This window comes from Ictidomys tridecemlineatus, chromosome 5, assembly GCF_052094955.1.
Source record: "Ictidomys tridecemlineatus isolate mIctTri1 chromosome 5, mIctTri1.hap1, whole genome shotgun sequence".
In the NCBI taxonomy this organism is placed as follows: domain Eukaryota; kingdom Metazoa; phylum Chordata; class Mammalia; order Rodentia; family Sciuridae; genus Ictidomys; species Ictidomys tridecemlineatus.
Window position 1 is genome coordinate 134,973,404 of NC_135481.1, and position 26,161 is coordinate 134,999,564.

At 38.3% G+C, this 26,161-nt stretch overlaps 1 protein-coding gene across 4 annotated transcripts in view; it reads left to right on the top strand.

Annotated features, from left to right (window-relative positions):
- The first annotated feature begins 1,290 nt into the window (after positions 1 to 1,290).
- Sec11a (SEC11 homolog A, signal peptidase complex subunit) overlaps positions 1,291 to 26,161 on the top strand; it is a 40,126-nt gene continuing 15,255 nt past the window's right edge. Inside the window, exons 1-3 of one of the 4 annotated variants that reach the window (XM_040274775.2) lie at positions 1,490 to 1,666; positions 15,730 to 15,756; positions 19,338 to 19,447. In XM_040274775.2, coding sequence (XP_040130709.1) covers positions 1,616 to 1,666; positions 15,730 to 15,756; positions 19,338 to 19,447 — 188 coding nt within the window. In that variant the 5' untranslated portion in view covers positions 1,490 to 1,615. Of the gene's footprint in view, positions 1,437 to 1,489; positions 1,667 to 15,729; positions 15,757 to 19,337; positions 19,448 to 26,161 lie in introns of those variants that run through there. The other 3 variants (XM_040274777.2, XM_005320174.4, XM_078051144.1) reach the window with 3 other exon arrangements.

The window sequence follows — 26,161 nt, forward strand, 5'->3', positions numbered from 1 at the left end:
ACATTTACCACCTCTCACATTTTTTTTTTAAAGAGAGAGTGAGAGGGGAGAGAGAGAGAGACAGAGAGAGAGAATTTTTAATATTTATTTTTTAGTTCTCGGCGGACACAACATCTTTGTTGGTATGTGGTGCTGAGGATCGAACCCGGGCCGCCCGCATGCCAGGCGAGCACGCTACCGCATGAGCCAAATCCCCAGCTCACCACCTCTCACATTTTTATTGATTTATTTTATTTATTTTTGGGTACAGGGTATTGAACTCAGGGGCACTCGACAACAGAGCCACATCCCCAGCCCTATTTTGTATTTTATTTAGAGAGAGGGTCTACTTGAGTTGCTTGGGACCTCGCTTTTGCTGAGGCTGGCTTAACTCTCCATCCACTTGCCCTCCTGAGCCGCTGGGATTACAGATGTGCGCCATCTCGCCCGGCCACATTTTTACTTTTTATTTGAAGATAGGGTCTTGCTAAGTTGTCCTTTTGCCTACATGGGGAATGCTCATGATCCCAGCGAGTTGGGAGGCTGAGGCAGGAAGATGGCAAGTTAGAGGCCAGCCTTACTAACTTAGTGAGAACTTCACCTAAAGAAGACCCTATCTAAAAATAACCAGTGGTTCAATGATAAAGCATTCCTGGGTTCTATCTCCGGTACCAAAAGAAAAAAAAAAAGAGAGAGAAGTAATAGCATGCGATCAGTTGGGCATTAGGAGATTACAAAGGTCAAAACAAAGGATGTTTATATAGAATGGAGACAGAAGGCAGATGTAACAAACAGGTGGTATCAAAGTGCCAGAAGGTAGAATTCAAGGAAATAAAACCAAAATTTGTTAGCAAGAGACTTCCCGACCAGCGTCACCAGCGGTGGTCTCCTCATGCTGTTGCAGAGCTTGGTCATTTTCTAATTGCATCAGGCTGTTTTCTCTCCAACCCGACTGTAAATTCGATTTGGCGGTTGAGGGGCGCTGGGGATGGAACCTAGGGTTCTGAACATGATACAAGTGTTCTATCACCGAATCACCGACAGCCTTCGGACTGTGAAATCAGACAGTGCTTTGAAAGTTTCAAGCCTGCCACCTCTACTCGAAAAGCACCTACTGACACCAGCTTAGTCGTCAGCTTCCAGGAGCACGGAACCGCAAGTGCTCGACCAGAGAACTGACTGCCGGCCAGGAGACACGTCCAGGGCCACGCCCAGCCAGCGCAAGCCCGCGCGGGCGCTCGGGTCGCTTCAGCCCGCCCGGCACTGAGATTCGGCTTCCGACTGGCCAGGAGCACACGAGGCCCGCCCTCCAAAGGTCGCAGGCTGGTCTAGCCATCACTTCCACGAGGAGCCGCCAAGCTGAACCGGACACCGCATGATCCTGTCGGTTCCCAGCCGTCAAGGGCCAAACCCGGAAGGCTCTCCCACCGCAATGGCAACCTGGATGCACTAGGAAGGTTGTGAGTTTCTCATCCCTCTGCTCTGAGAGGGCGGGCCGCGTCGGCTCCCGCCCCGGAAGCGGAAGTGCAGGCGCCGCGGGGTCCCGTCCACTGTGAGCCGGGCCAGCGCGCCAGCGGTTTCGCCGGTAGTCATATAGTGCTTCCTCGCTGCCGGTGTCCCGCTAGTCGGTTCCGCCATGCTCTCTCTAGACTTTTTGGACGATGTGCGGCGGATGAACAAGAGGCAGGTGAGGTTGACTCCCCTGTTTCCTCGGATTCTTCTTGTCGTTTCGAAGCTGCTGCTGCGGGCCCCGGAGGAGCTCTGAGCCGGGTGGAGGGCCTGCGCGGTTTGACGCTGGATCATCCCCTTTCTTTGGAGTTGGTGGCCAGACGCCCTTTGTCCACCAGCTGTGTTTAACCTCCTAACTGATTTTGGGTCTGTCTGGGACGGAGCGGGACGCAGTGTCTTCATGTTCCATTCTTCCCAGAGAGATAAAAATCGTGGAGCGCTTTATGGGAGTTGAGGTTTCTTATTGTTTTACACAGTGAAGGCAGTCAACTCGGTTTCTCCAATCGAAGCCACTGCCGCTGGGGTCCGGATAAGGTCCAGAGAGACAAGGTTTAGCAGTTCGGAAAGGTGATTGTAGGCCCTACAAAAGCCGTTCCTATTTTCATTCCTTCGCTATCTTTCCAATCCAGCTGGGCCCCAGCGAGCTGCACTGACTTTAACTTAGACGACTCTAAGCATAGAGTTGAAATAGTTACTCTACTTGTCCTTGAGTCCACTTAGCAAGAAGTGGGCATTCTTGTGAATCTTTGGTTTTACCGTGCGATGTCAGTGACACAAGGATCTTGAAATTTAGGTCTCCAGATTTTACCCCTAAAGCTTACTTTGTCTTGATCTTGTTAGTACCCAAAGGTACTGAGAGTACTTTTGCAGTTATTTGATTATTACAAAAAGGTTGCTCCTTTTTGTCTTCTACACCATGTATGTCTGTATATCAGTTTTGCTTGAAGTCAGTCTTTTTTTCGTTTTGCTGTTAAGAATTATCCTGATGTCACTATTAAAGCCCCCCCCCCATTTGTATTTCACATGGTTTATAATTGCCATTTAGGGAAGTAGGTATACACCCTTCCCTTACTCTTCTTCAGACTTTAGCTAGCTTGGTATCATCACCTCTTAAATGTGTCTACAAAACTTAGAGGTTCCAGTCAGATATTAGGAACATCTTTAAAGAGGAACTGACATTTAAACTGTAATTTGAAAGTTTTTTTTTTTGTGTGTGTGTGTGTATGTATGCTGGGGTTTGAATCCAAGGCCTTGTGCATGCAAGACAAGCACTGTACCAACTAACTGTATTCCCAGCCCAAGATCTTTATTTTTGGTGCTGGGGATTGTACATAGTCTAAGCACTTTTCTGTCACTGAGCTACACACCTTGCCTTGAACATTTTTGTGGGTTGTTTAGCATTTTGATAATTCAAGAGAAAAAGAATGGGAGAACATTCACTGAATACTTGTAGACATACTATGTGGCAGGCTCTTGAGTCCACAGACATGTATAGGGCATACTTCCTGCTCGTGGTTTACCAGTCTAAATGAGAAACAAAGAAAAATGTCAACTATTGATAACTTCTATAATAAATTATAGACAGGAACATGGTGAGAGAATTAGTAGGCTACCCTTTTTATATCCCTACTATGGAATGACTGGTTCAGAATCCATTAGGTCCAGGACATTCGGGATTAGTGGAAGGGTATATGGTAAAATTGTCCTCCCTAACTTCTCAGGTTGTTAGGAATGGATGGGAAGGATTAGATAGCATAGGAAAATTGAGGGAGAGTTGAAATGAGATTTTACCTGTATATATTATTTGGAAAAAAGAATTGACAGCGATTATAGAGACTGAGTTAATCAAATGAAGGAAAACAGGATTTTGATCTGTCTTCTTCCTCCTAGAATTGCTGTTACTTGCATAACTTTCCTATTTATGCCTGTTTATATATGGCACACATAACAAATGTCTGATTATTTAGTCTTGTTTTAATTTTTTCTTATTAGGTTATGGAGAAATATTTTATTAAATAAAGTCTGTACATTGAGTACAAAGCATGCCATTTAATGAGTTTTTACAGTTAGGTGCACACAAGATACAGAATGTTTCTGTTACCCCCAAGATCCTTTTTTCCTCTTTGTAGTTCATCTCACCCAGCCCTAAGCAACCGCTGCTTTGCTTTTTGTCAGTGTGGTGGGGTTTACACTTTATATATGGAATCACAGATTATGTACAGTTTTAATTAATTTTTTTCTCTAATCCCCTTACCCTCCTCTGTGGTCATGAAAAATCAAATTCAGGGAAGTACTCCCACTGAACCACATCCCCAGCCCTTTTAAAATTTTGTTTTGAGACCAGATCTCTCTTAAATTGCCCAGGCTGGCCCAAAACTTGTTATCCTCCTGCTTTAGCTTCTTGAATAGCTCAGATTACAGGCAGGCATCACTGTGCCAGGCCTCTATTTAATTTTTTAAAGAGGGTTTTAGGCTCATGAGAGGAAGGTACAGAATTTCCCTTATACTTTGTCCTCTGACATGTGTCTACCCTCTGGGCATACCAACATCCCCTATCATACTGGTACATTTGTAACATTTGATAAACTACATTGATACATCATAATCACATAAAGTCCATAGTTTAAGGTTCACTTTTGATATTGTGCAGTCTATGGGTTTGGACAAATGTGTAATGACATGTAGCCACTATAGTATATAAGAATAATTTCATTGCCCTAAAAGTCCCCTGTGCATCACCTGTTCATCCTCCCAAACCCTGACAACACTGATCTGTTTATGTCTTCATAGTTTTGCCTTTTCTAGAATGTCATGTGCTTGGAATCATAAGAGTATATAACCTTTTCAGGTAGGTTTCTTTCACTTAATAGTTTGCACTTAAGGTCCCCCACTAATTTTTTTTAGAACTGAATAGTATTCCATTTTCTGGATGTACCAAAGTGTATCCATTCACCTACTTAAAGACATCTTAGTCACTTACCAGTTTTGGGAGTTAGGAATAGCACTGCTATAAACATCTGTATTCTGTTTTTTCTTTTTTTTTTTTTTTTTGGTGGTGGTGGGGTTACTAAGAATTGAACCCAGGGCGCTTTACCACTGAGCTAAGTGCTCAGCCCTTTTTAAATTTTGCCAAGTTGTTTGGTGCCTGGCAAAAGAGCTGAGGCTGGCCTTGAACTTGGATCTTCCTGCTTCAGCCTCCCAAGTCACTGGGATTACAGGCGTGCACAACCACATAGATTTTATGTTTATTTTTGACAGCAGTGTATTCTGCAGTTGGCTTGAGAATTGTTAAAAATATTAGCGTTTTTACTCCATCATACCATTGGTTAATAGCATTTCTGATGCACATTGAGATGGCTTTTTTTTCCTCAATAGGTAGAAAAGCCTATTCAGTGTTATCTTTAGTTTTAAAAGATTAATACTTATAAAAGTTAAATTTTATTTATTCATTTATTGCAGTGCTGAGGATTGAACTCAGGGCTTCCTCAGTACTAGGCCAGTGCTTTACCACCAAGCTATATCCCCAGCTTATAAAAGCTAAAATTTTGAAACTAAGTTTTGGAATATGGGGTTTAAAAGCAACAACACTGGGAGGCTGAGGCAAGAGGATCAAAAGTTTTGACCTTGTCTCAAAATAAAATAAAAAGGACTGGGGATGTAACTCATTGGTAAAATGCCCAGTTGGTTTAATTCAGTACCAAAAAATAAAAATATTTTAAAAATTTAAAAAATTAACAAAAAACAGCAACAATTTAGTTTTGAAGCTTTTCAAATCAATTCACAAATGTTATCCTGTATAAAGTGTAGCAAATTTTTTTTTACTAGTTGGTGGTGGACCTTTATTTATTTATTTATTTAAATATTTATTTTTTAGTTCTAGTTGGACACAATCCTTTATTTTAATGTGGTGCTGATAATCGAACCCAGGGCCTTGCACATGCTAGGTGAGAGATCTGCTGCTGAGCTACAACCCCAGCCTCAACCTTTATTTATTTTTATGTGCTGCTGAGAATCAAACCCAGTGCCTCACACATGCTATAGGCAAATGCTGTACCACTGAGTCACAACTCCAGCCCAAGTGTAGCAAATTTTAACAATTTTGGTTTTCCAGCAGTACCAGGGATTGAACCCAGGGCTTCACACATGCTAGTCAAGTGTGTGATTTACCACTAAGCTACATCCCCAGCCCCCACCCTGACTTTTTTGTTTGTTTGTTTTAATTTTGATACAGAGTCTGACTGATTTGCCTAGACTGGCTTTGAACTTGCAGTCCTCTTACTTTAGCCTCTAAAGTAACTGAGAGTATAGGTGTGTACTATCACACCATGCTAAAAATTTCATTTTCAGTTACAAATCACCTGAAATTAAAAGATGTTTACTCACTAAGTAAATAAATATGTCATGCTGCATTATTTTTATGTTTACTTTCATTTTATGGTTACTTTCAACACAGGGGATTGAACCCCCAAGGGCACTGCTACATCCCCAGCCCGTTTTTAAATTTTGGGACAGGGTCTCACTAAGTTGCTGAGGCTGGTCTTCAATTTTCCATCCTCCTATATTAGCCTCCTAAATATCTGGAATTAGAGGTGTGAGTCCTTTCACTTTTTCACATATAATTTTTGGAATTTTCTTCTCTGTGCTGAAATTTTTTTAATGGCTAGGGGATATTGGCAAGAATGTGATTGGATCTGTGTCTGAGTCTTGATGTGACTAATCTCTAATAGAAGTTTGCTTAGCTACCCCCAGGTTGATTATTTAATTGCATTTTCTATTACTTTACTTGCTTGTTTGAATTTTCTTTGGGTTTTCTGTGTTTTTCTGCTTAAATATAAAGTCCTTAAAACTTGATAGACTCCATCATTCTTTTAATATCTTTCTCTTAAGATTGCCAAACTCATTTTGGGGGGAGGGGAGGTACTGGGGATTGAACTCAGGGGCACTGAACCACTGAGCCATATCCTCAGCCCTTTTTGTATTTTCTTCAGAGATAGGTCTCATTGAGTTGCTTAGCACCTTCTTTTTGCTGAGGTTGGCTTTGAACTGTTGTTGATCCTCCTGCCTCACTGCTAGAATTACAGCTGTGTGCTACCACGCCCATTATGGACCACCCAACTCTTAATGGCTATTGTAGTAATCTGATTGAATTTAAGGTATGTTTGATAATTTTGTTGTTGTAAATGAATTGACCCTCTTAAGACGTGCACATATATTTTTTTTTTCTTTGAAACAGGGGCTCACTAAATTGTTAAGGCTGGCCTGGAACTTTCTATCCTCCTGCCTCACGCCCCCTCCCCGCCACCAATAGCTGGGAATACCAGTGTGCTGCACTACTGTAATGGCTGCACTCAGATTTTTCTTAAGTTGGACCTAATATGAGTAAATGTGCAGCAAATCGGAGGTGAAGGCAACACAGAAAATCCATTACTGTTCTTTGCCTTTTTTTCTTTTTTGATGATTGGAAACTAATCTGATCTTGTTTAGGAATAGGAAAGTTTTTATCACTGATAGGGTGTCAGCATTCCTTAACAAATTGCCACATTTCAGTGTAGAAATATTAACATCAATCTCCATACACAAGGAAATCACACGAAAAAAAAAATTAAACTGCCTTTAGCCATCCACAGGTATGTTCTTCTTGACCATCTAGAAATCATTTTCTGCCCTGTGTAACTGAAAAATCCAGAATGTAGCACCTAGCAAGGATTACAGATGTTTCTTGCTACTGTCCCTTCATACTTCACATCCTCATAACATTCTGTCTATGGACATAAAAACAAGCATGGTTATTCATTCTCAACAGTAGATGGTACAAGACTAAAACAATAGAGATGAGCTCTACTTAAGCAGAAATTGTGATTACAGTATAACTCTTCTCCAAAAGGATTGTCTTCTGATTTCAAGGAAGAAAGATAGAATTCAAGCTAAGATATTTCTGTCTAAGGTGCTGTAATTATCCTTTGTTTCTGTAATTGGTCACATGGTCATGGCTGTTTTCTTCCTGTACCCTCCACAAGAACCTAAATTGGTCATGGTTTCTTGCCTGATGCAGTGACTCAAATTTTCCTTACTGAAGAGTTAATGTCATGAGCAGTCCTACCCGAATTGCCTTTTTTTTTTTTTTTTTTTGTATGTGTGTGGTACTGGAGATTGAACCCAGGAGCATTCTACTCAGCTATATCTCTAACCCTTTTTATTTTTTATTTTGGGACAGGATCTCATTAGGTTGCTCTTGCTGGCATTGTACTTATGATCCTCTTGCCTTAGCCTCTTGAGTAACTTGTGCCATCACTCATGACCTACTTTTTTCTTCTTGAAATCAATTTTTATTTTCATCAAAATATTATATATACTTATATACAAGAGATATATAATAAAAAACAGCAATATTCTAGCTATAGCAGAATTTTCTTTATTATTTATTTATTAATTTTTTTAATTATAGATGGATACAATACCTTTATTTTATTTTGTTTATTTTTTTGTGGTGCCGGGGATCAAACCCAGTGCCTCACGCATGCTAGGCAAGTGCTCTACCACTGAGCCACAACCCCAGCCCAACATTTTCATTTCTTACAATTGTTTTTTTCTGGTTTACCCCCATGTATCTAAAAACTAATTGTTTATTATCTTGTTTCATAATAGGTAGTTAATACATGAGGTTAAAAATTTTATGATGATGTATTTAGCTTTCTTATACTTGCCTGAACCTCCCCCAAACAAGCCACAGTACCTGACTTGTTTTTCTTAACTTTTATGTGGGAGCCTTAGATGGGCATCAGAGGATCGCTGTCACCAGGAATTGAGCAATGAATATTTAATATAAAACATCGTTAACTAAGGGCTGGGAATGTATCTCAGTGGTAGAGTGCTTGCCTAGCATGTGTGAAGCCCTGGGTTCAATCCCCAACATTGGGCGGGGGGAGTTAAATAGTAAAATATACATCACTACAAGAAAGGTAAAAGAGAACTCTTAAGGGGTTTAGAGGTAGCATAGGCAGAAAATAGCACTACCCAGTAGGATAAGGAAAGAGCTAACAAAGTACTTTCCTACAACCACCCTTCCTAAACTGAGATTTAGACCTCTTTGAAGAAGATGTAACTGCCATAGGAATTTGCAACCTGTTATTGCATGGCAGTGACATTTGACAGATTAGTAAGCTGGATCTGGCCTAATGAGAAGCTGAGAAATTTGCCAGAGACTGGGTAGTATCTAGAGCCCAACTATGATGTTCCCTGAGGTGAGCACTACTAGGCTCCTAGACACAGATCCACTACTGCTGTGTGGTATATAAATACCACTGGAACCAGGAGAATCCCCTTACTCCCTCTGTTGCCTAGCAGTGGCCCTTCAGCGCTCCCCCCACCTTTTTTTTTGGCAGTAATAGGGATTGAACCCAGTGACACTCTACCACAAGTTACATTCCCAGCCTTTCTACCCTCTCCACTGCTTTTTTTGAGACAAGGTCTCATTAAGTTGCCCAGGCTGGCCTTGAACTTGGGCACCTCCTCTTCAGCCTCCCAAATTGGTGGGAATCCAGGTGTGCCCTACCTTTTATTAATAAAACCTGACATTGTTTAACCAGCTGGCAAAGGAGAATGTTATAAAATCACCTCAAGTATCACTTAGAAGGGTGTATTTGAAGTTGAGAGAGAATAAGTTGATAACTGGCCTACCTCCACTGTTCTTTCACACAAGATTTTTGAAGGCTGTGGAGGACATAGTAAGACATTTTACAATCTTGTGCTTACTACTGTGGTTTAGTTGCCATAAAATACGTTTTGTGATCAAAAGCAGTTTGTTTGGGATACTGTGATGCAGAATAAGGCCTTCCATAACGTTATGAGTGGTGATTTTGATAGGAACACTGAAGACATGGAAGCATGCCATCAGGCTTCATGATCAATTCTGAGGTTGTAATATCATAGCTGTCTACTTTGGGTTGGTGCTAGGTGATTTATATAGAAACATAAAAACCAGGTCTAGAGTCTTCCATAGTCATCTGGGAACTCCCTGTGAGATAGTAAATGCAGGGTGAGGGAGAAAGCTCTCTGTATAGTAAGGTTAGGAACCATGGGTAGAATGCACAGTGTTAAAAAAAACAACCTAAAATGTAAACCCTTTCAACTCAGTGTCTTGTGCATGCCAGGGAAATGCTGTACCACTGAGTTATAGCCTCTAAAGCTATAAAAATTCCCTCTATGTCCACTGTATTAGGCATATCCCACACTTTTTACAATGTTGTATTTTTATTCAGTTCAAATACTTTCTAATTTCCAATTTCTTCTTTTACCATTAGTTATCTAGAAATGTGTTATTTGATTTCTGAATATTTGGGATTGTTCAGATGTCTTTCTATTATTGATTTTCATTCCATTGTAAACAGAGAATACACTTTGTATAATTTACATTATATAATTGAAATTTGTTTTGTAGTCCTGATGGTCTGTCTTGGTAAATGTTCTGTATGTACTTAAAAAGAATTTAATATGCGTTTGCTGGTGTTGGGTGTTGAGCTGAATGTTCTGTAAATATCAATTAAATCAAGTTGGTTGGAAGTGTTGTTCAAATCTTTTATATCCTTATTGATTTTCTGTTTTCTTGCTGTATCAGTTACTAACAGAGTGGTTTTGAAATTTCTGACTATAACTGGGCACGGTGGCACCCGCCTTGTAATCCCAGCAGTTCAGGAGGCTGAGACAGGAGGATTCAAAACCAGCCTCAGCAACAGCGAGGTACTAAGCAACTCAGTGAGACCCTATATCTAAATAAAAAATACAAAATAAAACTGGGGATGTGGTGCAGCGGTAGAGTATCCCTGAATTCAATCCTCAATATCCAAAAAAAAAGAAAGAAAAGAAATTTCTGACTGCTCTATTTTGAAGCTAAGTTGTTTATTACATAAGCATTTTAGATTGTTATATCATCATGGACAAACTTACTTTTTTATCATTATGAAATGACTACTATTGTCCCTGGTAATATTTTTTTTTTTGCAGAAAAATCTTTGTATGATATTAATGCAGTCACTGCTGCTTTCTTTTTCCTTACTTATTTATTTTTGCAATACTGAGAATTAAACCCAGGGACAAGCTTTCACTGAACTACACCCCTGGCTCAATTTATTTGTTTTTTTATTTTTTATTTATTTTTTAGTTATAGGTAGACACAATTTTTTTTAAAAGAGAGAGAGAGAGAGAGAGAGAGAGAGAGAATTTTTTAATATTTATTTTTTAGTTCTCAGCAGACACAACATCTTTGTTTGTATGTGGTGCTGAGGATCGAACCCGGCCGCACACATGCCAGGCGAGCACGCTACTGCTTGAGCCACATCCCCAGCCCACACAATATTTTTATTTTATTTTTATGTGGTGCTGAGGATCGAACCCAGTGCCTTACACATGGTAGGCAAGTGCTGTACCTCTGAGCCACAACCCAGCCCTATTTTTTGTTTTTAGACAGGGTATTGCTATTGAGCCTGGCCTCAAACTTGTGGTCCTCCTGCCTCAGCCTCCCAAGTCATTGGATTACAGGCAAGACCACCACAATTGACTTCTTTCAGTACTTAAAGGTTTTGCTCCATGTCTTCTGGCTTTTGATGCTTTCAAAGAGAAGCTGATGTTTTTATCATTGTTTCTTTTTACATATTTTTTTCTTGCATTTATTTATTTATTTTGATACTGAGCTACATCCCCAGCTTTTTTTACTTTTTATTTTGAGACAGGGCCTGGCAGAATTGCTGAGGCTTGCTTTGAACTTGTAATCCTCCTTCCTCAACCTCCTAAGTTGCTGGGATCAGAGGCATGCACCACCCGACCTAGCCAATGTTCTTTTTATCAACGATTTTAAGCAGTTTGATGATCATGTGTTTTGTTATAATTTTCCCCATGTTTCTTTTGCTTGTTGTTTGCTGTGCTTCTTGAATTGGTGGGTTTATGGTCTTAGTCAAATTTGGATAAATTTTGTTTATGATTTCTTCAATTTGTTTTCCCCTCCTGGGGAATCCAATTACATTATGTTAGACTGCTTGATATTATTTTTCAATTGCTTTGTTCCCTTTTTTTCCGATCTTTTTTTCCTTTCCTAATCACTTTTTTATTTGAGATTATTATTTTTTTTTAAAGAGAGAGTGATAGAGGGAGAGAGAGAATTTTTTAATATTTATTTTTTAGTTATCAGCGGACACAACAACATTGTTTGTATGTGGTGCTGAGGATCGAACCTGGGCCGCATGCTTGCCAGATGAGCGCTCTACTGCTTGAGCCACATCCCCAGCCCATATTTGAGATTATTTCTGTTGCTGTGACTTCAAATTGCTAAACTTTTCTGTAGTATCTAATCTGCTATTTTACTTGTATAAGTTTTATTTCAGACATTGTGTTTTTTAAATTGCAGAAGTTTGATTTATGTCTTTTTTTTTTAAATACCAGGGATTACCCAGCAGCACTTAACCACTGAGTCACATCCCCAGCCTTCTTTTATTTTATGATGATGATGATGATGATTTCTGAGACAGGGTCTCACTAAATTACTGAGGCTGAACTTGAACTTGGGATTCTCCTGCCCCAGCCTTCTGAACCGCTGGAATTACAAGCATATGCCACTGTGCCCTGCTATCTTGGATATTCATTTCTTTCTCTACTTAACATGCTCAATCTTTTTCTGAACATGCTATTTTAATGTCCTTGTTTACTAGTCCTACCACCTCAGTCATTTCTGGGTCTGTTTCAATTGATTTTTCTCATCTGGGTCATATTTGCTAGTCTCTTTGCATGTCTGGTTTGTTTTTGTTTTGTTTTGCACTGCAGGGGTTGGAACCCTAGGGCCTCACACATGGTAGGCAAGTGCTTTACCACTCAGCTATAGCTCCAACCTTCATCTGGTAATTTTTTATTGGTTGCCCAACTTTGTGAATTTTACCTTTTTTGGGTACTAGATATTTTCATGTTTGCATAAATATTCTTGAGCTTTATTCAGAGATGTAGGCAGGTTACTTGGAAACAGTTTAGTCCTTTCAAGGCTCTTTTGAACCTTAGGTAGATTCAGAGCAGCCTTTAGTCTAGGAGTACCATAGTGACTAAAATCTTTCTGCATATTCTATTGAAAAGCCCCATCTGTTAGGATTTCCACTCCAGCTGGTAGAAGCAAACTATTCCTACCCCATGTGAGCTTTGAGAATTATTCTGTCTGTTCCTTTTAAATGGTTTAAATCCTCAGTTTCCTTACATGCATGCATTGATCATCACCTAGTCCAAGACTTGAGAAGAAACCCTCTGCAGATTTCTGTGTAGTTCTTATTTCTGCACTGTTTTGTAGTCTCTAGATGCCTTTACCTCCTTGAACTACCATTTCTTTTCCTTTTTTGATACCAAGGATTGAACCCAAGAGCACTCAACACTGAGCCACATCCTCAGTCCCTTTTTTGTATATTATTTAGAAACCGGGTCTCACCAAGTTGCTAAGGGCTCACTTAAGTTATGGAGGCTGGCTTTGAGTTCATGACTCATGCCTCATCCTCCCAAACCACTGGAGTTAAAGGTGTTTGCCACTGGTCCTGGCTATAAACTACCATTTCTTTATCCTTCAAGTAAACTACTGAGCTCTGTCCTGTGGTCTGGAAATTGTATTTGGTCTATAGGTTGGAGCAACTAGTCTCCCCCTGTTAGTTTTTGCTTTCTAAGTAATCACAGCCATATGCTACCTGGACACAGCCACATGTCCAATGCCTGAAACCCTTGTTTTATATGTTTTGTTCAGTGTTTTAGTTATTTTAGGCAGGTAGGTGAATTTGGCTAAAACAGCATATTTTTGAGATTCACCTATATTGAATGTATCAATTCATTCCTTTCTATTTCTGAGTAGTGTTTGATTATCTGGAAATATTGCAGTTCATTTACTCACAGTTGATGGACACTTGAGTTATTTCAAGGTTGAGGCTATTATGAGGGAAACTGGTAAACAGGTGTGTGTATAGATGTATTTTCATTTTAGCTTTTTTTTGTTGTTGTTGTTTGTTTGTTTTGCTATGTTGTGTAGACTCTAGACTTCAGATTCCTGGGTTCAAGTGATTCTCCTGCCTCAACCTCACAATTAATTGGAATTACAGGCACAAGTCACCTTACCTGGGCTGATCGGTCAGATTTTTGAAAGATGCAGCATACATTTATTTATTTGTTTATTTGGTGCTTGGAATTGAGCCCAGAGCCTTGTATATGCTAAACACACTCTACCACTGAGCTACACCCTCAACCCAGATTTTTAAAAAATTAAATTTACTGTACTATTATTGATATTATGCTTGTTTAAAAAGGATTTTTAAAAATTATCACTTAAGGTACATGCTGGGGCCTTTGGTGATTTTATTGGGTCACAGTAAAAGTGGGTATCCTGGGGCTGGGGATGTGGCTCAAGCGGTAGCGCGCTCGTCTGGCATGCGTGCGGCCCGGGTTCGATCCTCAGCACCACATACCAACAAAGATGTTGTGTCCGCCGAGAACTAAAAAATAAAAAATGTTGGAAATTCTCTCTCTCGCTCTCCTGTCCTCTCACTCTCTCTTTAAAAAAAAAAAAAAAAGTGGGTATCCTGAGCTTACTTCAGTTTTGCCAGCACCTCAAGTTTCACAGTTTCTAAATACTCCTGTTCCTGTGAGTTAGAAAACAGAATTGTGTTTATAGATTAGTGGTTTCTTAGTTTGAGGTCTTAAAATATGGAATTTAAGACTTACACAAACTACTATTTTGTAGTCTAAAACACATTTTTGCTTCCATGGTCAATACTATCTTTGCTTGAAATTGCCATAAGTCTAAGTTTTGTGAAAATATTCTATATGGTTTTGTTTTTTACACTGCTAGGAATTGAATCCAGGGCCTCATACCTGCTAGACAAGCACTCTACCACTGAACTTTGTCCTTTGCTCCCAAATATCCTATGTATTTAACTTCACATAATCTCTTAAAAGAATTGGAAACATAATGGTATGTTTGATAACTGTAGTAGATATAACTGGATATAATTTCCAGATTATAGACTATTAAATTATAGTATTTTAATTAATCTCAGCTATTTTTTTTAAAGATAGAGGAGAGAGAGAGAGAGAGAGGAGAGAGAATTTTAATATTTGTTTTTTAGTTTTCGGCGGACACAACATCTTTGTTTGTATGTGGTGCTGAGGATCAAACCCGGGCCGCACGCATGCCAGGCAAGCGCGCTACCACTTGAGCCACATCCCTAGCCCATAATCTCAGCTATTATTTGGCTGATTTTTTTTTTTTTGTCTTATAATAGAGGGTCTGGTTTTTTTTTTTGTTTTTTGTTTTTTTTTTTGTTTTGTTTTTGTTTTGGTACCAGGGATTGAACCAGGGGTGCTTAACCACTGAGCCACATCCCTAGCTCTTTTTTAATTTTGTTTTTTTTAAAATAATATTGATAAAGGGTCCTGCTAAGTTGCTGTGGCTGACTTTGAACTTATGATCTTCCTGCCTCGGCCTTTCAAGCGGCTGGGATAACAGGCATATGCCACTGCACCCACCTCATTGGTTTTAATAATATTGTTTTTAGGGGCTGGGGATGTGGCTCAAGTAGTGGCGCACTCGCCTGGCATGCGTGCGGCCTGGGTTCGATCCTCAGCACCACATACAAACAAGGATGTTGTGTCTGCTGAGAACTAAAAAAATAAATAAAATCTTTTAAAAACAAACAAAAAATTGTTTTTAGTTTCACCTTGAACATTGAGGAACATACTGTTCTAGTCACTTCTTAGAAAACAATAATAGGGCTATTCAATTCTGTGGTTGTTATTTTACACACGCCATAATGTCTTATTAATAGTTAGCTTGATGTGGTCAAATGGTATGAGTTTAAGTAGTTGCCACTTTATTTCTGCCAATACCAGATAAAACCTTTTTCTGATAATATACATTCATAAGCATTCAGATGTAGTGGTAAAGAAAGCAGGTACTGGGGCTGGGGATGTGGCTCAAGCGGTAGCGCGCTCGCCTGGCATGCGTGCGGCCTGGGTTCGATCCACAGCACCACACACAAAACAAAGATGTTGTATCCGCTGATGACTGAAAAATAAATATTAAAATTCTCTCTCTCTCTCCTCTCTCACTCTCTCTTTGATAAAAAAAAAAGAAAGCAGGTACTAGAGGGGCAGTAAGTTTCACTTTTTTTTTTCTACTTTTAAAAAATAAGTTTGACTTTTTTTTTTTTTTTTAATATCTATTTTTTTTTTTTTTAGTTCTCGGCAGACACAACATCTTTGTTGGTATGTGGTGCTGAGGATCGAACCCGGGCCGCACACATGCCAGGCGAGCGCGCTACCACTTGAGCCACATCCCCAGCCCAAGTTTGACTTTTGAGTGAAGATCATTGGCAGGAAAAGAGGAGGAAAAAGAAAGGGAGTAGAGTATAATACTTTTCAGACTGTTTTTTAGATAGGGTATTTGTTTTAGCAAATAATATGCTTCTTTCTAAGTTTTTGCCCATAGATTGACTTAGCAGTTATACACAGGCACCTTTTAATGAACATACCAGTTAAACACAATGAGGGACATTTAACTTTTGTATGAAAGGTGAAGAGGATGTGGTCTGGGGTTGTAGAGCATATGCATAGTGTGTGCAAGGCCCTGGGTTTCCATCCCTAGTACCATTTTTAAAAAGAAGCCAGGCATGGTGGCAGCGCCCATAATTTCAGTGGCCTAGTAGGCTGTGGAGGGGGAATGCTAGTTCAAAGCCAACAATTTAGTGAGGTTCTATGCAACTTTGTGAGACCCTTTACCAAAATTTTAAAAAGGGGGGGCTGGGGTTGTGGCTCAGCAATAGAGCGCTTGCCTTGCACATGCGGGGCGCTGGGTTCAATCCTCAGCACCACATAAAAAATAAAATAAAACTTTAAAAAGGGCTGGGGATGTGATTCAGTGGTTAAGCACCCCTGGGTTCAATCCCTGGCACCCCCCTAAAAAAAAGAAGAGGAGGAGGATCTTGATAAATTTCACAATAATGATTCTATAGTAAGTGTAGCATGACATGTCTAAGGAAAAGGTTAAATATGGATGGGATAATGAGTTCCTTGCCAGAGATATAGGAAATTATAAAATTTATGTCATTTATTTTTCACTTAAAAGATACGTCATTGGAATAGGGGTGTAGCTCTGTGGTAGAACGCTTGCCTAGCTCAAGCATGGCCCTGGATTCAATCCTCAGCAGCACAAAAAAATTAAATAAATGATTACAGAGGGCACGATGGAGTGCTTCTGTGGTCCCAGCTACTCTGGAGACTGAAGCAGGATAGCTTGGGCAACAAAGCCAGTCTCAAAATAAAAAAAAGTAATCTTATTGGGTATCTTATTAAGTAACTCTTCTGACAGTTCTATGTCTCAATCTTTCTGAAGACAAAGTTTTCCTCAACACAATATACTTGACTTGATAGGGGTGTAACTATTTTTATTTCTTATTTGTTTTACTGTGTATTTTTATGTTCATTTTATGAGGAAATATTAATATGTTTGATTATGGGATGTTGCCATAGACCCTGCTTAGAATAGCATATGTGGTCCATGCAGGTATTGTGTTTTAAAAATCTGGCTGATTCTGAGTTCTAAAACATCCCTGATCTCCCAAGGATTTTGAGTAAGGGATTATGGAACTAAACTTCCTAGTTTTTGTAAAATCCCCCAACCCCTCCCTCAGAGGTTCTGGATTGGGGCCTACAACCTGTCATTTACAAATTGGTACTATAAATGATATTTTTTGTATGGAAAGTTGAAAAATGAAGACTAAGCTGAATTCATGATTTTTTACCCCTGGTTGACCATGGTTACTTCTCAGAAGCTTGTTTTCTTCCTTTTATCATCTCCCCCTCTACTTCCTGAAATTAGTCATCTGAATAAAAAGATTGGTTTTATCTTTTTGAAAGCCTCCATCTTGAAGAGATGGTATTAGTTGCTGCTCTTTCTGCCAGTTGCTTTGCAGTCATCAGTACCTCATTTAGCCTCTCTGTGCCTCAATTTTCTCAACTAGAAGGGAAGGTGTCTTGTCAGACTGGTCAGATGACTTATATGTTCCTACTATTCCATTATTCAGAGAACAGCAAATATTTCCAAATGTATCTTAGGAAATGTCCATGTATTCTTTGAGGATGATGTTTGTTAATTATACTGATATAGTATGTTATTCATGTTAATTGGAATGCCAGAAAAATTGTATCCTGGCTATCAGTATGGACTTAAGAAAATAAACAGTTTATTTATGTATGTGTTTTTGTTGCTGGGGATTGAACTTAGGCTTTGTGCATGCTAAATATGTGCTCTGTCACAGATCCACACCTCTAGACCCTTAAGCAGTTATATTTGAGTAGGTAATACTTGCATAAAGTAGAAACTTTAAAAACATGAAACTATGTTTTAGAAGGTATTTCCCTTCCACTTTGACTCCTAGTCTCTCTTCCCAGAGGCAGCCACTCTCCCCAGTTTATTTGTTTATTTTTATGTGGTGCTGAGGATCAAACCTAGTGCCTCACATGTGCGAGCAAGCACTGGGCCATTGAACTACAGCCCCAGCTCTCTAGAGATTCTTGTTTTTTTTTTTTTTTAAATTTATATATATAGACACACACACGTGTATTAGTTGTAGATGGACACAATATTTTTATTTTATTTATTATTTTTATGTGGTGCTGAGGATCGAACCCATTCCTCGCACTTGCTAGGCAAGCTCTCTACCACTGAGCCACAACCTCAGCACCTCTAGAGATTCTTGATAAGAATAAGTAAAAATAATTTGTGCATGTGTGTGTGTGGTACTGGGAATTGAACCCAGGAGTGCTCTTCATCTGAGCTACATCCCCAGACCTTTTTTTATTTTATTTTGATACACGGTGTCACTGAGTTGCCCAGGCTGACCTTGAATTTGTTATCCTTCTGCCTCAGCCTTGAAGTAGTTAGGATTACAGGCATGTGCCACACATACAGCACATATTATTATTTTTTAAAATACAAAAATGAGCCTATATTATATATATTTTTGAAACTTGTTTTTGAACTTTATATTGTGAATGCTTTTTCAGGCCCATATTTCAGTCCTACATTTAAGATTCTTTGTAATCTGACCTTAATATGCTTTGTCAGATTTCTCTAGTATTTTCCAGCACCATTCTTTCATTTCTTGAAATATTTGCCTTGGCGTACATTTATCCTCTCTACTTTTACCAATTTTCTAATCTTGCCCCAACACCCTTAGCTCACTTGAAATGCCTTTCTGTTCTATTTGCTTATTCAAGTCATAAAAACTTTAGGTTTGTAGAGTAGTGGAAATTTAGTAAGACAGAGACTGGTCTTCAAGGCTTAACTATGTGTCTGATAAGCTTAGAAGTCTATGAAGTCTTTTCTCTTTGAGTTTTCTCAAGTATAAAATGAGGAAGTGGGGTTAAATGTTGTTGACTATCTTGTGGTTGTCAAGGAAGAAGTACTATAGAAAATTGAGTTCTAAAGTTCAGAAGCAAAGCTACATTACTATCACTGTTAGTGCATGTGGATGCTGTTGAATTTAAGCTAAATTATTATGAAGCCCAAATGAAGTAGTTTATGTGAAAAGTTCTGAAAATATTATGATATAATAAAGGTGTAATTAGTGTTTTAGTAAACAAAATGGAGCAGGGTACTTTAGGTGAGAGGAGGATTGTTCTGGGATGCTCAGGGTTTAATTATTATAGTATTTTAAAGAATGTCTCAGAACTTCAGCTGCCCTAAGGGTACTACTTGAAACTTTTAAATTAGTGGATACTACTTTTACTTGCTTTCCTGGTTGGGGATAATAGTGGATCTGATTTGTTCTCTTTTGTTCCTACAGCTATATTATCAAGTCCTAAATTTTGGAATGATTGTCTCCTCGGCACTAATGATCTGGAAGGGGTTAATGGTAATAACTGGAAGTGAAAGTCCAATTGTAGTGGTGCTCAGGTAACAATTTTTCTTTTCAAGGCATGAAATTGCATGGCATTACTTGGAAAAAATTTGAGATATTGAGTAACTTTTATCTCAGTCCCTTAGAAAAACTCTTTCCCAGAAGAAGGCCTAGAAAAAAATTAGTTACTATTTCTCAATTATGAGAAATTCTCACCTTCTCAGGCACTCCATCAGAACCTTAAAGGGCCCATGACCTTTCTATAAAAGGTTAATATGGGAGGGGTTGGGGCTATAGCTCAATGGCAGAGCACTTGCCTACCATGTGGGAGGCACTGGATTCCATCCTTAGCACCACATAAAAATAAATAAATAAATTAAAACAATTTTTTAAAAGGATATTATGGTGAGCTTTATTTTTGGCATATCCCTTAAGAAAATTTCACTGTACTTTATTTTCCTGAAATTCTGTCGTTCATTCCTTACTTTGATAATTTAGTTGTTGGTTCATTATATTTTATAGTATCTCTAGAAATCAAAAGAGTTTTTATGCAGTAAGAAGCATCACTAATTATTTTCTTATTTTCTGTTGACCTTTAAATATCAGTTCTAAACTAGACTGTATGAATTTTGAGGTATTTAATTCCATCTTCTAAGGTGAAGATAATACTAAATTTGTTTTTCCACTCTCTTATCTTTGTATTTATACTCTTAGTGATTTTAAAATCTATTTTAGTATCTCATTTTTGGAGAATTTTCAATTATTTAATTGAATTATTATACTCCATCTTATTTTAGGCTTAATTTTGTAATCATTTCAAATCTTTTCTGGAAATAATAGAGTACAAATAGAAAATAAATAGAATCATTAACATTATCTATAATGTAGATAATAGTACATTACACTTTTTTCTTAACCACTTTACTGAGGTACAGTTGATATTAAAAAAGCAGTATTTTTTTTTCCTCCCCTTTTTCTTTTTTGCAGTACTAGGAATTTGGACCCAGGAACATGTACTGCTGAGCTACATCCCTAGCCCTTTTTTGTTTTTTATTTATTTTTGGGGGATAGTGGGGATTGAACTCAGGGGCCCTCAACCACTGAGTCACATTCCAGCCCCGTTGTATATTTTATTTAGAGACAGGGTCTCACTGGGTTGCTTAGCCCCTCACCGTTGCTGAGGCTGGCTTTGAACTCATGATCCTCCTATCTCAGCCTCTGGAGCCACTGTGATTATAGACATGCACCGCCACACCTGGCTTGGTTTTTTATTTTGAGGCAGTCTTACTAAGTTGCTCAGGCTGTCCATGAACTCTGATCTTTCTGCCTCAGCCTCCCAAATTGCTGGGATTATAGGTGTATGCCACCACTCTCAGTTTAACATTACCGTTATCAAGATGAACCTGACTATTTTGTTTTCATACTTCCAGGTTGAAGACATTAGGTCTCTGGTTTATTTTTCACTTTTTAGTACTAGGAATTGAACTCAGAGGCACTTTACTGAGGCGTATCCCCAGCCCCCGCACCCCACACTTTTTTTTTTTTTTGAGATATAGTCTTGCTGAGTTGGTGAGGATGGTCTTGAATTTGTGATTCTCCTTTCTCAGCCCCCCGCCCCCCCCCCCCGAGTCACTGGGATTATAGATGTATGCCACCATACTGGCTAGGTCTTTGATTTTGTTTTCAACCTTTATTTTATTGATTTATTTTTATGTGGTGTTGAGGGTTGAACCTAGTGCCTCATACATGCTAGGCAAGTTCTCTACCATTGAGCTACAACCCCAGCTCTAGGTCTCTGATTACTTATACTTGTACTTTAATTCTCCTTATTAATCAAATGCAACTATGATTTTAGAGATCCAAAGAAATGTATGAATCTTGTTAGCCAGGAAAGCATTTAATGTATTACTCTATATGAGTATAAATCTCTGGCTCTTTGATTGTCCAGCTACTACAACCTTGGGCAAGTCACTTACTTATTCACTAAACCACAGTTTCCTCATCTATAAGATGAAGGTTAAGTTTTTTTTTTTTTTTTTAAAGAAATGAAGGGGGTTGGGATGTGGCTCAAGTGGTAGCGCGCTCGCCTGGTATTGAGTGAGGCACTGGGTTTGACCCTCAGCACCACATAAAAATAGAATAAAGATATTATGTCCACCTAAAACTAAAAAATAAATATATTTAAAAAAAAAGAAATGAAGGTTAAATTTTTTTAAAAAAAGAAATGAAGGTTAGACCTGGGCATGATGACAGAAGACCTCTCCAGTTCTGAAATTATGTGCCCCTAAATTCCCAGCCTTGAATTCAGTAAGAGAGCTTCAATTTGCAAAGTATTTAAACAACCAACAGAAGGAGAATCCATACTAATTGGCACTCTGGGGAAAAGTTGTAGAGAAAGGGCCAATGGAGCCTTCTTTTGGAGATTCTTCTGGGACTCTTTCAGATTTAGTTCCCTTCAGTGGAGGTGTTTAAGGACAATCAGCCTCTAAACTGAGGGTACTGAAGTCAACAGGGAATTAGACTAGAGGACCTGCTCAAAATATTGGTGATCCTGAAAGTAGCCTATTCTTCTGTAACTGAAAAATTTGTTTTATGAGTTGGTACTTAAAAGCCACATTTGGACAGTTAGGTAGCTAGGGTGTTTATATACTAATAAGCTTTTTTGTTTGCCAATCTAAGATCAAGAAAATAAATTAAGAGAGACCAGGTTATATTAGAGAAGACTTTGGTCAAGACTAGAAGGAAAGTAGTCATTAGAGAAAGGTAAAAAATTTTTAAAAATTTTTTTTTCTATGCTGGGAATTGAACCCAGGAACTTATATATGCTGGATAAGAGCTTTAACACTGAGCTACACTCTAACTCTAGAGGAAGGTAATCTGTATGATTACAGGGAGGCCAGGTAGGTTTACCTGGTCAGGGTTTTGTGTGACTTCAAGGAATATATTTTTACGTGAAACCAAATATGTCTCAGAGGACTCAGGGTGACTGCATATCCACTTTTAGGATTTTTATTTATTTATTTTTATGTAGTGTTGAGGATCAAACCCAGAGCCTCATGCATGCAAGGCAAGTGCTCTAACAATGAGCTCTACCCCAGCCCCACTTGTAGGATTTTTGTGACGCTTTGGCTATAAAGACACTACCATATTATTTTATTAACTAAAATTTCAGGTAATATTCAGAACCTAATGTTTTCCTTTATGAAGCATAACTCTGTTTTTAAAAAATTAACGGCGGGCTGGGGATGTGGCTCAAGTGGTAGCGCGCTCGCCTAGCATGCGTGCGGCCCGGGTTCGATCCTCAGCACCACATACCAACAAAGATGTTGTGTCCGCCGAGAACTAAAAAATAAATATTAAAAAAATTCTCTCTCTCTCTCTCTCTCTCTCCCCCTCTCCTCTCTCACTCTCTCTTAAAAAAAAATTAACGTTTTTTTTTTATATACCTTCTAAAAAAATGGTTGCTCAGAAAATTAAAATAGAACTTTAACATGATCCAGCAATCCCACTATTGGCTATATATCCAAAAGAAATAAAATCATATGTTGAAGAGACATCTTCAACTCCAGTGTTTATTGCAGCACTGTTCATGGTAATGAAGAAATGGAAACAACTTCAGTGTGTCCATCAACTGAAGAATGGTAAAGAAAATGTGGTACATGTATACAGTGGAATTCTATTCTACCGAAAGGATGAAATCCTGCCATTTGCATGGATAGAGCTGAATGGTCATTGTGTTATGTGAAATGACCAGGCACAGAAAGACAACTTCTCATACAAGTTGAAAGTAGAATTCTGGGTAGCAAAGGCTAGGCAGAGTAAGGGAGAGTGAAAGGTGGGGAAAGACTGATCTGTGGGTACTAAGTTATAGTTAGGAGAAATAAATTCTAGTGTCTCATTACATAATTAGGATGACCATAGATAATGATAATGTACTCTGTATTTCAAAAGGGCAAAAAGAGAGAATTTTGAATGTTTTCACTATAAGAAATTATGTTTGAAGTGATGTATTAACCCTAATTTGAACATTATACAATATATACCCATGTCAAAACATGACACCCTGTAAATATGTACAATTGAATGTGTTAATTAAAAAATAAAATTTATCATGATTGATATAATAAATTTAAAAGTATAGTTAAATCAGATAATAGTAAGGTTTGCTAATGATTTATTTAATGTTTAAGAAGTTTTCCCTGGGCTGGGGATGTGGCTCAAGTGGTAGCACGCTCGTCTGGCATGTGAGCAGCCCGGGTTCAATCCTCAGCACCACATACAAACAAAGATGTTGTGTCTGCCGAGAATATAAATAAATAAATATTAAAATTTAAAAAAAAAAAAAAGAAGTTTTCCCCAACTTGGCACCATGGCACACGCCTATAATCGCAGTGCCTCTGGAGACTAAGGCAGGAGGATCTCAAGTTTGGGGCCAGCCTGAGCAAGTTAGTGAGACCCTGTCTCAAAAAATAAAAAGGACTGGGCTGGGGATGTGGCTAAGTGGTAGCGTGCTCGCCTGGCATGCGTGCAGCCTGGGTTCGATTCTCACTAAAAAATAAATATTAAAATTCTCTCTCTCTCTCTCTCTCTCTCTCTCTCTCTCTCTCTCTCTCTCTCTCTCTCTATAAATAAATAATAAAAAGGACTGGAGATGTGGGCTCAGTAGTGGAGTACTCCTGGGTTCAATCCCAGTACTACAAGAATAAAAATAAAGCTTTCCCCTGTTTAATTATTCAAGAAAATATTTTATTTGTTCTTTTTAGTTATACATGACAGTAGAATGTATTTTGACATATCATACATACATGAAGTATAATTTCCCATTCTAGTGGTTGTACATGAGGTGAAGTTACACTGGTCATGTATTCATATATGGACATAAGAAAGTTATGTCTGATTCCTTCTACTGTCTTTCCTGTTCCCATCCCCGCTCTCTTCCCTTCGTTCCCCTTTGTCTAATCCAATGAACTTTTTTTTCCTTCTCTCCTCCTCCCCCCCAGTTTAATTCTTTAATGGTCCTCTTGGACTAGGAATGTAGCTCAGTAGTAGAGCAGTTGCCTAGAATGAACAAAGGACTGAATTCCATCCCCAGCACTACAAAAAATAATAATGAAAGTTTAAATGATCCTCTCACTTCATACTTTCATATATTTTCATTGCTGTATATACCTGAATTCCTAAGTCTGTTTCTCACCCAGCTTGCTTCACTGAAGTCTAGACTCTTGTTTTCACCCCATATTTGGACATCTCTATTTGGATATTGACCAGGCATTTAAATCTCTACAAATAAATTTGAAATACATCTCCTTTTCTCAAAACTACTCTCTCATTTCTGCGACTAACACTGCCATCTGTTCAGTTGCCAGTGTTAAACCTAGGAGTCATTGTTGATTCTTCCTTCTGCCATATCTAATTGGGCACCAAATTTGTTATTTTCCCTCTATCATTTTATAGTTGTTCTCCCTGCTGTTTTTCTATTTTAGGTTGTTGTCATTTCCTGCCTGGGCTGTTGTACTGACCTTTAAAAAAATGCTTTTATAATCAGGAAAAATGTTAATATATTTTTATTATAGGAAATGTTGAAAACATACAAAAAATTAGATGGAACTGTCACTCATAATTCTGAGATATAATTAACTGTTAACTTTTTAGTCTTTTTATGTATATTTTTAATATAATTGAGGTAATTGTCTATGTGCATCCTTTATCTAAAAATGTCTATTTTTTTCTCATTATTTGCCTATATTCATTTTTACAAAGAAGTGGGGTTTTTTGTTTTTATTGTGTTATTGGAAATCGAACCCAGGGTCTGGAACTTGAGTTCCTCCAGCCTCAGCCTTCCACGTAGCTGGGGCTACAGGCTTGTGCCATTATGCCCAGCTAAAAAGAGTTTTTTTTTTTAAATATTTATTTTTTAGGTGTAGATGGACACAACACAATGCCTTTATTTTTATATGGTGCTGAGGATCAAATCCAGGTCCCGCCTGTGCGAGGAGAGTGCTCTACTGAGCACTCTATTGCTGAGCCACAATCCCAGCCCACTACTAAGAGTTTTAAGTGATACTTTTAATAGTTACCAAGTGTTCAATTACAGTAACAACTAAGCATTCAATTATAATAATAACCTAGAAAGTTGTTCTCCCAATCTGTCTTATCATTTTTCCAGTTTGCTTATTAATTTAAAAATATTTGTGTGTCTTCTGTATACTCTATAACTTCTGAGATTATTTTTCTTTAATGTAAATATAATTATGGTACTCCCTGCTTAAAATTCTAGAGTGGCTCAGAGGCTGTTTAGCTTAGCAAGAGTTGATTATATGGGATTTCTTTAAATCAAATCTCACCCTTCTCATTTTATTGATGTATAACTTCTTGGACTTTTATAAGCATCAGCCTTCCTATCTGTAAGTTGGAATAATTATAGTACCTATATCATAAAGCTGTTTTAAAGAATTGCTTTAAAAAGACTTAGAATAGCACTTTGTATATAAGGGCCCAATAAAGACAAGCTATTCAACCAGAGCAGCTCAAATTTTATCGGTTTTATTTATATACTTTTTCAGGTAAGGTTTTATTTGAAGAAAAAGCGTCACTAATTTTAAAAATTAATCAAAGTGAAACTTGAAATTTTTGTGTCTAGAATATCTTCTCTAATGTTTTCACCAGACACGCATTCCTTCTGACTGGATATTTGCCGAAGAAGAGAACTCACTGCCCCTCAAGGAACCTGAACAAGAGCTTTAATAACAAACGTACAAAAACCCATGTTC